The sequence below is a fragment of the Gopherus flavomarginatus genome, chromosome 8 (genome assembly GCF_025201925.1).
Source record: "Gopherus flavomarginatus isolate rGopFla2 chromosome 8, rGopFla2.mat.asm, whole genome shotgun sequence".
Lineage (NCBI taxonomy): Eukaryota > Metazoa > Chordata > Testudines > Testudinidae > Gopherus > Gopherus flavomarginatus.
In genome coordinates this window covers 30,013,138-30,028,744 of record NC_066624.1, presented here as the reverse complement: position 1 = coordinate 30,028,744, position 15,607 = coordinate 30,013,138, and the positions used below count along the sequence as shown (strand labels likewise).

Below are 15,607 nucleotides of genomic sequence, written 5' to 3'. Positions count from 1 at the left end.
GCTGCCTGAGAGATTCCACCAGTAGGCACCTTTCACATTGGATGCCACCCCCAGCCTGGATATCAGTAAGTGGAAATTGCGAATTACAGTCTCTGCAAGCCCACACCAGAATCTAGGTAAAAGCATCTATGCTTTGGTGCTCTGTCTGGCTACAGGCGCAGGTGGAGGAGACAGAAGCAGTGCTGGCACAGGTGTTGCGGGTTCTCCTCACCATTGTAGGCCTCCCTCTGTCAAACTGTCTCAAATTGCAGTCTACAGCTCCCTGTACGCTCCTCTCTGCTGTAAACAGAAAGGTTCTCGATGTGGCTCGGGTTATGGGTTCAGGGGACCAATGGGTCACAGATCAGACCAACAAGGGACCCCCCCTCCCTTCCTACTTCCCTTCCAAACTCCCTTGCAAAACTCCCTGTTAGCAGCTCCTGTTCGCTAAGCTGCAAATCCTTATCAGGCTTAAGGGTTTCTTGCTGCCCACTCTCTCAGCTTCTATGGTTTTTATGCTCTTTCTCTGACAGATGTACAAACCTACACAAAACAATAGCCAGCAAAACCCCTGCACCTGTGCCTTGCATGTACCTTTGTTTTAGATGGTGACATGCACCTGTTTGGGAGGTGAAGGGCCCTATTATTTTAGCTCTTTTTATTCTATAAAGGAGCGCAAGGGCTTCTTACAACTCTTAAATGAATGGCAATAGATGCATCCTCTACTTTTAAAGAAGTTTAATCCAACTCTCACCAGTAACAGAAAATTAATTTTTCTCCCTATTTTATCCAATACTTTTGAAAACACTGCTATCCTTCCTTTTCAAGCGCAAAACTTGAGAACTGACTCTTCACATCTGAGGCTCTGAGTTTTTATGCCAAGTCTTGTTGCTTCTCTGTTTGTTATATTTCTAAGATCTACCCTTTCCCCTCTGTGCCCAGTGCTTAAAATCCTGCTTCATGCCCTCATTCTTTCACCTGTAACATTCCTCTCCTTAGACTCCTGCACTCTTGCCTCTCCTTTTTTCAACACATCCAACATTCTGCACCTAAAGTTCTTTCCTGCCACCGTGAGGACGAAAGATGTGTGACGTGATCGTTCACTGACTTCCTGAATCTTTCCACATAAAATTCAAACCTCTCATCCTCACATCTAATGCTTACTTGTTCTGTTCATTCCCACTGGAGGATGTGGCATTGGCCATTGTCGGAAGACAGGATACTGGGCTAGATGGACCTTCGGTCTGACGCAATATGTTTTTTCTTATGTTCATTGTATTTCCCATCAGATTCTTCCATGCCACAATTTGCACCATCCTCTTTTCACATGTTGTTGCTCTTCTGTCTCTGCTTCCCGCCTTCATCTTCATTCACTTTTCTCCTTGCTCCAGATGTCAAATACTCAGTGTCCTCTCTCCTTAAAATTCCTATTTTATATGGGATCCCAGAGTGTGGTAGGCTCCTGTATGCTTCTGCCATCTGAATCTCTATAGTTTGTCCTGCCTCTTTATCTAAATTTATCAGAACAGGTAAGATTTATAATACAATATAACTCACATTATTTGTGTTTAACTCCTATCCTTCTTCTTTACCCTTTCACTTAGGTGAAGTTATGAAGCTAATAAATAGTAAACGAGAGAGGGAAAAGGACCCTTGAGTAATGCATTGGTCTTTTGATTCCTTTCCAAGAAAAGTGAGGAAATTGGTTCTCTGGGTCAATAGATTTAATTCAGATATCTTTTAACCTTGATAATTAAGACTAAATGGCAAGAGTTTTGCCAAAAGAAATGAAGTGTGGTTATGGTTAATATTTTTCTCTTGGGAGCCAAGAAAGGAGCCTGTCATTCTATTTAATTGTGTTTTGGAGCATATAACTGCGGCAGAATGGGAACTAATAAACACAAGAATTTTAACAGGTAATGCATGAAATAAGTCATTTTGTAATTAGCTTCTTAAAATCAATGTGGCAGTAGCTTCCCTTGCAGAAGACAGCTATTTTGATGGAAGGAGACTTTTTTTTCCTGAGAAATCAAATAAAGGATAGACACATACAGGCAGCTCTCAGGAGAAATCATGAAGCATCAGCAGCTTTGACTTGTTTTACCACAGCTATTATGGCATGACATTCAGAAAGGCAGCCAGCCTAACAGAGACATATTCTACAAAAGATGTTACCTGCTGCTGCTTTTGTATTGCATGCATTTATAGGTGCTCTGAGTTTCTTGACTTGATCCATCTCCTGGAATGACACTGCTTGGTGTTACCTTTAGATTGAGGCCCAGGAAAGCTGATCGGCAGGAAATCATTTACATGCTCAGTGGGAATGTTTTGGTCTGGGATTTGTTAAACTGTTCATATAGACCCTAGATAAAATGGTAGTTGGCAGACCAAGAAAATAGCCTATACATGGTTTAGCAGACGAGAGAGTTCAAACCCTTTCCAGAGCCAATGCATTCCTTTGCCAGGCTTGGTTACCTAGAATTTACAGAAGATTATCTGGGTTTTTCTACTAGTAAATCATGGCTTCAGATTCCTCTCTTTAACAGACCTTGGAAGGCAGGCCAGTCTTTGCCCACAGACAACCTTAAGCATATTTTCACCAGCAATCACACACCACGCCATAGTAACTCTAACTCAGGAACCAATCCATGCAACAAACCTCGATGCCAACTCTGCCCACATGTTTGCACCAGCGACACCATCACAAGACCCAACCAGATCAGCCACATGATCACCAGTTCATTCACCTGCACGTCCACCAATGTAATATGTGCCAGCAATGCCCCTCGGCTATGTACATCAGCCAAACTACGTAAAAGGATAAATGGACACAAGTCAGATATTAGAAATGGCAATATACAAAAACCTGTTGGAGAATACTTCAACCTCCCTGGACACACAATAGCAGATTTAAAGTTAGCCATCCTGCAGCAAAAAAACTTCAGGACCAGACTCCAAAAAGAAACTACTGAGCTTCAGTTCATTTGCAAATTTGACACCATCAGCTCAGGATTAAACAGAGACTGTGAATGGCTAGCCAACTACAAAAGCAGTTTCTCCTCCCTTGGTGTTCAGACCTCAATTGCTAGAAGAGGGCCTCATCCTCCCTGATTGAACTAACCTCGTTTATTTCTAGCCTGATTCTTGCGTGCATATTTATACTTGCCTCTGGAAATTTCCACCACATGTCTGATGAAGTGAGTATTCACCCACGAAAGTTTTATGCTCCAGTACGTCTGTTAGTCTATACGGTGCCACAGGACTCTTTTGTTGCTATTTCCCTGAAGTAACTGAAGGACTTCTTTAGGTCAGTTTCTAGTCATGAACAATTAGACATTGTTTAGCAGACATCTGTCCTTCATGTGTTAACTAAGCAACATAGTAGAGCATCACCCTCTGGTTCTACAAAGACACTGACATTCCTAATGAAGTCTTTGTCAGTATATATAACTCGTGTGAAAAACATCCTCCTTTAAACATGTAAGTTGGACTCAAACCCTCCATCTTAAACTTTTCCATTTCCGAATTCAGTCTAGGAGGAATTGTATGATTTTATTATCTCTGGTGTAAAATGCAAACTGCCTTTTTTCTTATCTTTCCGAAAAGTTTTAAATAATTTTTACTCAGTGTTTTTAAGCTTCTGTTATAGCTTCGGTGGCGGGGGAGAGTACAAAAGAAATGAATAAAGTGCGATTTAATGTAACTTTACGGGTCCATTGAAGAACGCATTCTGGTTTTGGTCACTTTTGAAAAGTCCCAACATGCTTTAGTTAACTGGTATTAGTGTTAAATCCTGTGAGGTAGCATCTTTTATTATAGGTGTGGTAGAATCCTTTCATTTTATTAGTATGTTTATATTGTGCTTGTTTCTTTCCCATAAAAGTAACATTTATGTTTTACTTAATCTCTTATTCATATAGTGGAAAAGCTCACTAGTTAGTGTGATGTTTAGGAAGCGTCAATAGGAAAAACTTGAAAAGGGAAGTCAGAGGACCAACTACTTAAAAGGAAAAAAGCACATCTACTGACTTACCTTTTTGTGTTGAACTTAGTAAATTGACAACTTCTTTTCAAATTGGAAAGAGCAAGTAAATTGGAGAGCATTCAATGAGATGTGAGAATTTGGCTCTTTTGGCTCAGAATATAGAACATGAAAATTATTTTTACTAACAGAACTACATAAAGTTCTGCACAGTCTCATAAGCAGCATTATAGGTAATTCAGTAGCTATATTTTTGGTTTTCTTTCAACCAAGTTTCATTTTTTTTCATTGCAGGAGAAATTACTATGGTGGAAACTGGGCCAGTTTTAGCTTTTCAGGATTATTGTCCTGGATTAAGGAAAATCAGGTAAGGAACTAGAATGACTTTTTTTTTCTCCTCAGGTTTCTAGTACAGTAACTCCTCACTTAGTCATCCTGGTTAACCTTGTTTAGTTGTTACATTGCTGATCAGTTAGGAAACATGCTCATTTAAAGTTGTGTAATGCTCTCTTTTGGGAGCTGCCTCTTTTATCTATCCCTTGCAGGAAGAGCAGCCCTTTGTGGCTAGCTGGTGGGGGCTTGAAACCAGAGTGGATTGGCAGCCCCGTATCAGCTCCCCACTCCCCTAAATTCACTGTGCAGCAGCTGCCTGCGGTTCAGCTGTGTCCCTCCCCCCCTCACTGCCATGTGCTGCTCCTGCCCTCTGCCTTGGAGCTGCTCCCCGAAACCTCTGCTTGCTGTGCCGGGGGAGAGGGAAGGAAGAGGGGGGCTAATGTCAGGGTGTCCCCCTGCTCCTGCACCCCAATTACTCCGTCTTCCATAGAGCATGGCTCAAGACAGAGGGAGCTTGCAGCAGCTGCTGTCTCAGCAAGCTGATCTAATTAACAAGGCAGTGTACTTAAGGGAAATTCGTGTATCTCCCTCCATTCCTGCTGCCTTGCAGAGTGAAAGAGTTAACCCTTGAGGGCTCGGTCAATTGCTAGGTCATCATTTAGCAGTAAGGGGAACATCCCACCCTTTGACTCCTCCACCTCAACCAAACTTCACAATCATCACTGTGTACCATTATTAAATTTTTTAAAACTTGTACTCTGTGTGTGTGTGTGTGTGTGTGTGTGTGTGTGTGTGTGTGTGCGTGTGTGTGTGTTATATATAATATACACACATACACTTTTTTGTTTGGTGAAAAAAATTTCCCTGGAACCTAATGCCCTCATTTACATTAATTCTTATGGGGAAATTGGATTCACATAACACCATTTTGCTTAAAATCGCATTTTCCAGGAACGTAACTGCAACGTTAAGTGAGGATTTACTATATTCTATTTTTTAAAAATACTTACATAACCAAGAACTTAGGAAGTGTCTAGTACTCTTTGGTATTACATATTTAATAAATATTAAAGCCAGCAAAACTGAACTACCATGCATCTCATTTTTATACATGGACAATTTTATTTAAAATAACTCCTAAACAGCAGTGCAGGTAGGACGGTCTAGTACACCATGCCATACCAGTAAAATATTTAAAGCTGATACAGTGTACCAGAAAGACAGAAGAGGAGCAGAATGTGGGGCCGCTGGGTGGCCCAATGCTAGCAACTCCTCTGCCACGGTAGTACTGCCCTCAGCCCTTCCACACAGGGTCTCCTCCATCTGTACAGCAGCCCTGCTGGAGGACAGGGCTTAGAGGCAGGGCTGGGGGTGGTAGAGCCGTGCTGGAGGAGCTGCTGATGATCTCCTGCTTTCCCCGTTGTTGTTCCTGGGGGAGCCCTGAACTGCAGGGCTCCCCCAGGAACTGCAGCAGGGAAAGAAACAGAACATGGGGCCACCAGGCAGCCCCACACTGACAACTTCTCTGGTAGAGCCACCCAGCAGCCCCACGTTCCGCTCCTTTCATTGCTACAGTTCCGAAGTCTCCGGCGCAGTGGGAGGAGGCAGAGCCTCCCCCCCCCACCCCCCAGGTAAGGATCATGGGATGGGGAGGGCATGGGAGCCCTGGGCTGGGGACAGGGAGGACTCTTGTGGAGGGTCGCATGAGGAGGTCATGTGCCCCCCTGTTAGCTGTCTCTCTCCCCTCCCCCACCCACCCTCCATACCAGTAAGAAAAGGAATCCACTTCTACTTCTACCACTGCTCCTGAATTAAGCTACATCTGGTAACCTCAGTATTATAATTGTTGATTCATGGTTTCTCAAACAGGGGTCACTGGTTGTGCAGGGAAAGCCCCTGGCAGGCCAGGCCAGAGTGTTTACCTGCCCTGTCTGCAGGTCTGGCTGATTTGCAGCTCCCACTGGCCTTGGACCGCTGCTCCGGGCCAATGGGAGCTGTGGGAAGGGGCAGGTAAACATACTGGCCTGGCCTGCCAGGGGCTTTCCCTATACAAGTGGCGTCCCCTATTTGAGAAACCCTGTGTTAATTATAATACATGTTATCAAAAAAGGCATCTCTGAAGTATATCTTAAAATAAGAGAGTACTGTTTTATATGAGTATAAATGAGACTATACAGCCACATAATAGGTATACTTTATTAAATGAGCTTTTATAGACTTCACCCATCATGGATATATTCTGAATTAATTTTATCTGTTTGTAAGAAGTATTTCCGTTTCACTGTCATTACTGGATAAAAATACTAATTTGCACTTCTATGGAACATTCCAAGTGAGGCTCTCACGGCACTTTTATGGATACTAATGAATTACGCCTCACATCACTGCAGTGAAGAAAAATGTTATCAGTATTTTATAGAATATCATAACTATTTTATATACTTACATAGCTTGAAATCAGACTATGTTAATGCTCACGATAAGACTTTTAGTGTGGTCCAACAGGGTCTGCACGGGCCATTTAGTGTGCAACAAGTTACCACGGATTACAATTTTACACCCCTTTAATGCAGACAAAACCACCATGTAGACAAGCTGTGGCAGAGCTAAGAATACAATCTGCATATGCTTTTGTGGGATCATGTGGGAACATAGCTCTTTATACTCAGTCTGTATCCTGTGTGTGTGATTGATATATATATCTCGTGTGTGTGTATCTGTGTTGAGGTGTCTGTGCGTGTATATATAGTGGGGTGTGTGTGTATATTTAAAAAATAAATACAAAAATATAAATAAATATAAACTGCGTAATCCCAGTTGTTGGCATAATTTATTTCTGGACAGATTGCCATGATTTTGGTATACTTGTCAGATCTTACCTCTGAAACTTATGTAGCCAAGACAAACACTTGAATTTGAATGCAGATAATGCATTTTTCTATAACCAAGGCTTATGTAATTCATGACCGTTCACTCAAAGCTTTTTAAAAAGGGCACTCGCTTAGAACAAGCAGGCATTTGAACTATATTAGCAAATGGATATGCACAGTTACTGCTTTATTGCTTTTAAATTCCTGTTGGGATTATCTACTGAAGTGTTGTGAAGCCAGCTAATCCATAGGAAATAACCTCTCTAGTTTAGTCACGTCTATTTATATTCATTATACTAAAAGGAAACACTTTGTAATATGGCTGTTCAATATCACAACTTAAAATTGGAAGTGAGATCACCACTTTCATATATGTCACACAGTCGTCTCTCTGATTCATGGTTTTCTTCCTGAACGCTTAATCCTTTTGAACCAAGCAGTTAGCCAAAATTCAGGGCTTGTCTACACTACTGGCCAGATTGACGGGCAGTGATTGATCCAGCAGGGATTGATTTATCATGTCTAGTATAGATGCGATAAATCGACCACCATTCACTCTAGCATCGACTCAGGTACTGCACCTCAACGAGAAGCGCTAGGGGACTTGACGGGAGAGCATTTCCCGTCGACACACTGCAGTAAAGACACTTCGATAAGTAGATCTAAGTACCTCAACTTCAGCTACATTATTCTCGTAATGATCAATTCTTCCCTTCCCACCCCTCCCCCGTGTAGACCAGCCCTCGAGGTCTAGCAGGTTGTTTCTGTTAGTGGGAGAAACTGATGATGAGTCAGGAATTTAAGTACAATCATCTCTATTTACAAAGATTGTAGGAAGTCCTGTTTCCCTTAAAAAAGAAGGAGTTAAATGCATGAGTCAGTTTCTTTCCTCACAGTTCCAAGCCTCTTTCCAGCCAGCACACTCTCTAAAAATTCTCTTACGGCTATGTTGCATATCTTCCTCTTGGCTGTTTTAAGTTATTCCCTTTTGCCTTCTCTCTGTTTCTGTGGGTTTTCTATAGCATGTCTCATTTGGAGGACGGGGCTCGGAGGCAGGGCTGGGGGCGGTACAGCCATGTCAGAGGAGCTGCCAATGTTCTCCTCCCTTCCCCGCTGTGGTTCCTGAGGGAGCCCTGAACTGCAGAGCTCTCTCGGGAACTGCAACAGGGAAAGGAGCAGAACGTGAGGCCACCGGGTGGCTCCACACTGGCAACTCCTCCCTTTGCCCACTAGCTTCAGTTAGGTTTGACCCAAACCCAATCATAACAGCGTACACACTAACTCAAACTTCAATCTACTACAATACATTGTGATTTTTAGTAAGTAATATAGCTATCACAGAGAATAACCATTTTAGCTAAGATTTAGCTTTATCTAACTTACCCAGCAAATCTTAAAATCTTCCCATTATTCTGTTCTTGCAAGAGTCTTTAGAGGAAGTGTGTATTGAACAGTAAGAGGTCCTAAATATTAAAACTTTCGATAAAGGGTAATGCTCTGCTCTCAATCAGGCTGACAAGGTGGGCGAGGTAATATCTTTGGACTAAATCTGTTGTTTAATATTACTGTAGTTAAAGTCCTTCTTGGGGATTTTGTTGCATTAATTTGGAAACCAGACAACACCCTTTAACTTTTTTCAGGTTTGAAGTACAAATACAATCACTTTTTATTTGACATTTGCTTTTTCAAGTGTCCCTGACTCTAGTACCTGTAGCATTAGCAGATAGTAGTAGAAATTATATATGGTAGCTTTTTTTCTTTAATTCTTGAAATTGTACTGTTTCAGTAATTTTTAAAATGTTGGAATCAAATGACACTTTAAAACATCATGTAAAATAAACCATCACATAAATACACATCAAATAGATAACCCATGCATACCAACTGCCTTATCAGGAAATGTAAAAATATCCTAATTTTAGTAGGGAAATCTGTTCAAAATTTTATCCTTATGACTTCAAATATCTTAATATATTTGCCTTTTAACAATGTTTGCTATCCACTTTCTTTCACTTGCCCCCTACTTGGCAGACTAGATACTACTTGTTGTAGCTGCAAGAACTTCTGCATGACTGCCTCCTTGTGACACTGCATTATGTCCAACAGGCACTGGAAAGTTACACAGGTTACCCAGATTTGTGACTAACTTGAGAGACTATCATTTTTAATTTGTTCTGTGCCTTCTGTATTTTTGAAAAAAATTCAGAATTGCACTTTGTGCAGAGCTGCAGCATCAAATCCACTGGAAAAATTTGTCCCAAATGCTTAGGGTATTGTGTAAGAATGTAATTACTATTTACATGTGTTCTCCATCAGGCTTAAGAAATTGAGAACCATAATTCTATTTTTTCTGGTTTTTTTACACTTTCAATCCTAGCTGAATCTCATCTGCAACCTCCCCTATTTAGGAGTGAGCACGAATACAAGACAAGACCTCAAATTCTGTGTCACACTAAGTGCACCAAGTTACAAATGGAGAAAAGTCTGTTGCTCAGGGTTGTCCAGGTAGTCCATGGTACAGCTAGGCTGATCTCAACTCCCAGTTTATGCACAAGACCATTTTGCCCCATTCTCTGTTGTTGTACTGGCCATATCCTTTTGCACAGACAGCGCAGTCTGTTTCTCCATTACCTTTCACTTTAACTGTGTGACTGTTCAAATTCTTTGTTTCACAAAGGCATTTGTAAGGTGAGTAAACTCCTGATTATTTTACAAAAGCAAGCTTTACCAAGTGTCTAGAGCAGGTAGGTTCTTTTTAAAATACTGTCCCACCATTATGTTTCTCTTAGAAAGGAGTAGGGGAAGTACTCCTCCTGTAAAAAAAACAAACAAAAAAAACCCAAAAAACAAAAAAAAAACCAAAAAAAAACCCTGCTTCTCCTTCATAGTACATAAGTATGCTACATCAATAGATCAGACGACCCCACCCCCAAATAAAGCAGTAGAAACCACAATGCTCTCTCCAAGAGCTCCACTTTATAAATAAATTGACACATACATACAAACTTCACAAAGTAAATGAGTTACCAAGACTTGAAAGGAAATGCTAGCACTATTTCTCATAATGAGATCACCAAAACAGCCAGCACAACTGAGGATAACAGCATGCTAAACAATCAGCAGTATATCATGCCTGTTTTACTATTATGCTGGAGACAATTGTGTAGACTGGTGATTTCAACCTTTTTTCAATTGTGGACCTCTAAAAAATTTTGAATGGAGGTGTGGACACCTTTGGAAATCTTAGACTTAGGCCCCTAGGGTTTGCACCCCACAGGTTGAAAATCATTGGCGTAGACTGAGTGAGTACTTTGCACTAGAAGGGCCAAAAAGGGATTTTTAGTTTTGTGAAGATGCTTTGTCATATCTTAGATCTTTCATAACCTATTAATAGTGATTGGGGGAGTGATGAAAGGTGTCACATAGGGCTCAGTTAACAATAAGACACATGTTTTGTACATTTCTTAACCACTTTTGATAGTTGTATGGAAAGATGAGTTTCTTCTCTCTCTGTGATGGTAAAAGAGAACTTGTATGTGCCCAGATTGAAGATCAAGAGGAATCTTGCTTAGTCTCTGAGTAGTTTGTATCTGTTTGCCACATTTGACAAATGTCCTTTGTTTCAGGTGCTCTTCCAAAAATAATCTAATGGCTCTTGTACTTAAACAAGCAGGATGTTAGCAAGAGCTAACCTCTTGGGAAAAGACTGTTGCACTCATTTTCTTTCCAGGGAGAGAGTTCTTCCTAAAATCTCATCATTTGACCTAGGTAAATGTCTAGCCTGACTAGCTAATTCTCAAATCATTTAATTCCTAGGTGTGGTCTGTAATGCAAGAGTTCTCAGCCAGAATTGAGGGATCAGACTCTCTTAGGGTATGGCTACTTCTGAGTTGGTGGTGCGATTGGTATGCCAGCCTGTGCTGCAGTGCTTGCTTTAATCTAGCTACAGTGGCCAAAAATGGCATTGAAGATGCAGTAGCACAGGCTTCAGCAAGAGCTAGCATCATGAGTACATACTTAAGGTTCCCATTGTGCCTGTACAGCCCACACTGAAACCTGTGCTCCTGTGTCTTCACGGATATTTTTACTTGTATTAGGATATTTTTACTTGTATTAGCTAGATTTAAAACTAGTGTGGATATGCCAACCCATTCTGCAATCTTGCCTTGGACTGAGTTACAGTTATGAGAACTAACCTGTCAGATGTAATACAAGTTTCTTTTTTAAATAGCCTATTTGGTATTGCTTGCAAGCTAAGTGAATTTTCACTTTAACGTACCATGTCAACATCTACCTGACATAAATAGGTCTACAAATTTGAAAAAGAAAATGCATGAATAGTCTCTATTTTTTATCTTAACTTGCTTGATAAACTTCCAGTAAAAGTCATCAAATACTGAATCAGTCAAAAGATGTATTGTGGTACTTTGAAACCCTGTATTTCATCACAAATTATAAATAGCAGCTCTCATTTTAAGTACTTTTATTAGTGCACACCTGTGCTCCTATCTAAACTGAATTAATATCTAGCTATAGGAAAGTACACATTTAAGCTGTACGGTGGCATAAAAAGGAAATTTTCCTCAAAAACATCACTAGAAAGTTAGAATTGATGGAATTGAAGTTTATTTCAGTTTACAATAGCATCCAGGTTGGTAACGTTTTAAGTTTTTAATTAAAAAATTAGAGTTCAAAAAATTTCCTATCATCTTATATTTGTTTGTAAGGAAAAAACTGATGTCAGAGAGGACAATGAAGACTGGAGAAAATTGATCCTTGAAACAGAAGAAGCTATTTCTCTTAACAAGAAGGATAACACCATTCAGCATGTAGAAGATGTCTGCTATGCTAGGTAAGTATAAATAGTATGGAAGGTATATAAACAAAATTCCTTGGTATAGCTTTTTATATTGTGAATGATTAATTACATTGTGATCTCAGCATAAGTGATTTTTTTCTTTCTCTTTCATCTATATCCTTTTGGGTTAACAGCAAAAATAAGAATTATAAATTGCTCTTCAAAAGTCCTATACTTAAGTCCCCCGGACTTAACTGAAACTGGCTGATCCTTTACTGGCTTTGCTTCAGATTTGATGTAAAACATTTTGAGCAATTTCGTGAATAAAAGGCTAATAGTTCTTTTCTGATTGGAAACTAGCAATAAGGTGTGATTAGAGCTGCTCACCATCTTTGAACTACTATATTTATATATTATACTTTACCTGAATGAAAAGCTGCAAAGATGCCATAGAGAATATCTTTGTTTTTAACTAAAATATCTGTTTTCATGGCAGTTGTAAATAGAAGATCATAGGTAACATGAATGTGTCCAAACAGTACTTCAGTAATGTAATGAACATTGATACAAAAATTGCACGAGTGATAACCAATTTCAGTTCTTAGCAATTCAGACAAACAAATTGAAGATTAGCATGATATTTTAGATTGAATTGTCATGAATGAAGGGTCCCTTTTTAATGTAGGGTAAATTCAGCTAAGCATTCCTGTGGTATATCTACTTTGAATTTGGGAACCTACTGTAATATCAGAAACCAGTCCATATGTACCTTTTTAATACTGGTTCAGCACTGAAAGGTGATAAAATGTTTAACAGGGTATTGTGTAGAATTTTCAAAAGTTGAGGTTCATACAGTAGGTTATAATGCAGATAAAATATAAAGGTTCCATTTCTTTTAAAATTACTGTGTCTAATCCCAGTCATATAATCACTGCCATAACTTTATCATAATAAATGTTCAAAACTAGTACTGAAGTAGGATTAAAAGTTTTAATCTCTCTCAAATATAACTAATTGCTAAAGAGGTTGCATGCTGAAAAATGGCTCTGACCAACAGCAGACTCAAAAATAGGTTTCAAATATTTCACAATTTGTACAAGAGAGTCTTAATTTGAACTTCCAGATTTGTTCTAGTTTTCCTTTAAGCACCTAATGAAGTCTAGGTCATTTAATAACATAGTGTTTGCTCTTCTTTCTGCCTCCAAATAGAGTGGGGAGTTGGATAAAAATAGCAAAGAGAAAGTTTGCCTAAACAACTTGAGTTGATTATGGTACTTCTGACAACTTACATGTTCTGTCTGGATTTTGTTGTTGTTTCTTAACTTTATAATGCCTATGAAGTAACCATTAAACATTTATTTTGAAAAAATAAACAGCTGGGTAGCAGTATAATATATACTGTGCAAATTTGAAATGAATGGCCCCAGAACAAAGTGCATCCATCAATGGAAAAGAATACTGTTTCTGCAACAAGCTGTATTGAGAAAAGGAAAATGGCTGAAAAATAAATAGTGAACACCTGTGCTGAATAAATTAACCAGCTGGTTGGCAATTTTTCATTTGACCTATCTGAAGGGGTGGCTGTTACAAGGCATTAATAAGACACATTCACTTTGAGATATTCCTTTGTTACTACCATTAATTGATGAATGGTGGTAGATAATATTCAAAATTTACACAACAATTTGCCTGCAGATGTATCCTTTTTGTGAATTAGTAGAAAATTGTCTGCCCAAAGGTTTAATTTGAGTGATTTTTCATTTTTTATAGACACAGTTGTTACATTATTCAGGGATGGTTATTCCTATAGGAAAGATGTCATGAGTTCGGTTTTATATAAAGGGGCTGGGCTTTTGTGATAAAATGAGTAGACCTGAAAATCATACAAATTGTGATGTTCATTAAGGGGGAATTGAATAGATTTTTAAAATACATCAGTACAGTGAAACTTCTTTATATAGTTACTTTATCAAACTTCCATTTAGAGTGAGGTAGAATGCTTTGCAAAGTCCAAATTAAACTCGGGTTGTAATGAATTTTTGCTTAAAATGAAATAGTTCTGTGACATCAACTTGAGGCTTCCACAACATCTGTATGTTGACAGAGCAGAACTTCATACGTAAGGTTACAGCTAGGATGAAGTAAGACCTTCATTTTAATGTTCAAATATTTATAGCTTATACATTAAGTTTACACAAACATTATATCCTGTTATACAAATAAATATGTCAACAATATTGAATTGATTTCCAGCAATACAAGTTAGCTGAGATGAATTTTAAAAAATATTTTCTAAGGAAAAATGTCATCATACTGTATCATTTAAGATATTGTAGATAGACATTTAACACTATATAGAGAAAACAGAATATTTTATAAAAAGTTAATGTAAATCAAAATAAAAATGACACAGCAAAACCATGATCATTTCAGCTTTTTCTTGTGAACACTTACGTGTGAATTATGTTCATTTGACTGTTCTAGTATAAGTGAATGTGTAAATATTTGTGTATTGTACGTTTATGATGGATTCTGATATATAATGCTATGGTATAAAAGTTTTATTGACATAGGTTGAGAATAACTGCATTGCTTGTGAGCACTGGAGCTATATGTGACTTTTACAAATGGACCAGAATGAGTGTCTTTCTACCAAACCATACTGGTGTTTATTACGCTCCATTTAATAGAAAAACTATTACAAATTTTTGGGAATTTCCAATGTAATTAGCTGTTGGTTTTTACACTCAAAATCACGTGACATAATACCATAAGGCACCTTAATACCATACCAACTGTGCAGATATCAGAGAGAAAAGTAAATAATCTTTAGAAATTTCTAAAATTACATTTGTTCTATAAAATTGTCGTAAAGCCTCAAATTTTATTGCAGAGGGAGAGGGAGTCCCATCTTTCCAGAACCTCTTTCTAGAACTGACTTTTTCCTATGATTATGGGACCGTAAACCTGTCTGTTGGTCCAGGACTGAATATTCTCCTATGCTTCAATGTGTAGCTTTGGGGAAAATTTCCATGATAGTCTGGGGACCACGAGGGAAGAATGTTTGTGTGGGAATTTTAAATAAAAATAACAGCTTGAAATCTGCTCAGTTTTTTAGGTTGTTAATCAAATGTGTATATGATATACCACAAGGTTCTGCAGTGTGTTACTTAGCCAACTCTACTTTGGGTGGGAGAAGTGGATGTACTAAACATGGAAAAAGTCTAATATTGAAAAGAATGATGTCTACATGGGACCAGCAAAAGTAAAGTACAAAATTGTACTTCAAGTCATCTGCAAATTTGACACCATCAGCTCAGGATTAAACAAAGACTGTGAATGGCTTGCCAACTACAAAACCAGTTTCTTCTCCCTTGGTTTTCACACCTCAACTACTAGAACAGGGCCTCATCCTCCCTGATTGAAATGACCTCATTATCTCTAGCTTGCTTGCATATATATACCTGCCCCTGGAAATTTCCACTACATGCATCTGATGAAGTGGGTATTCACCCACGAAAGCTCATGCTCCAAAACGTCTGTTAGTCTATAAGGTGCCACAGGTTCTTTGCTGCTTTTACAGATCCAGAGTAACACTGCTACCCCCTGATACAAAATTGTAGTAATTTTAACTGTGTAAGGTTC

General features: G+C 38.9%; 1 protein-coding gene across 2 annotated transcripts in view; it reads left to right on the top strand.

Moving 5' to 3' along the window:
- CHM (CHM Rab escort protein) overlaps nucleotides 1-15,607 on the top strand; it is a 157,368-nt gene that overhangs the window by 39,191 nt on the left and 102,570 nt on the right. For both annotated transcript variants that reach the window (XM_050965046.1, XM_050965045.1), the window contains exons 3-4: nucleotides 4,256-4,328; nucleotides 11,892-12,016. In XM_050965046.1, the coding sequence (XP_050821003.1) occupies nucleotides 4,256-4,328; nucleotides 11,892-12,016 (198 nt within the window). The remainder of the gene's footprint in view (nucleotides 1-4,255; nucleotides 4,329-11,891; nucleotides 12,017-15,607) is intronic.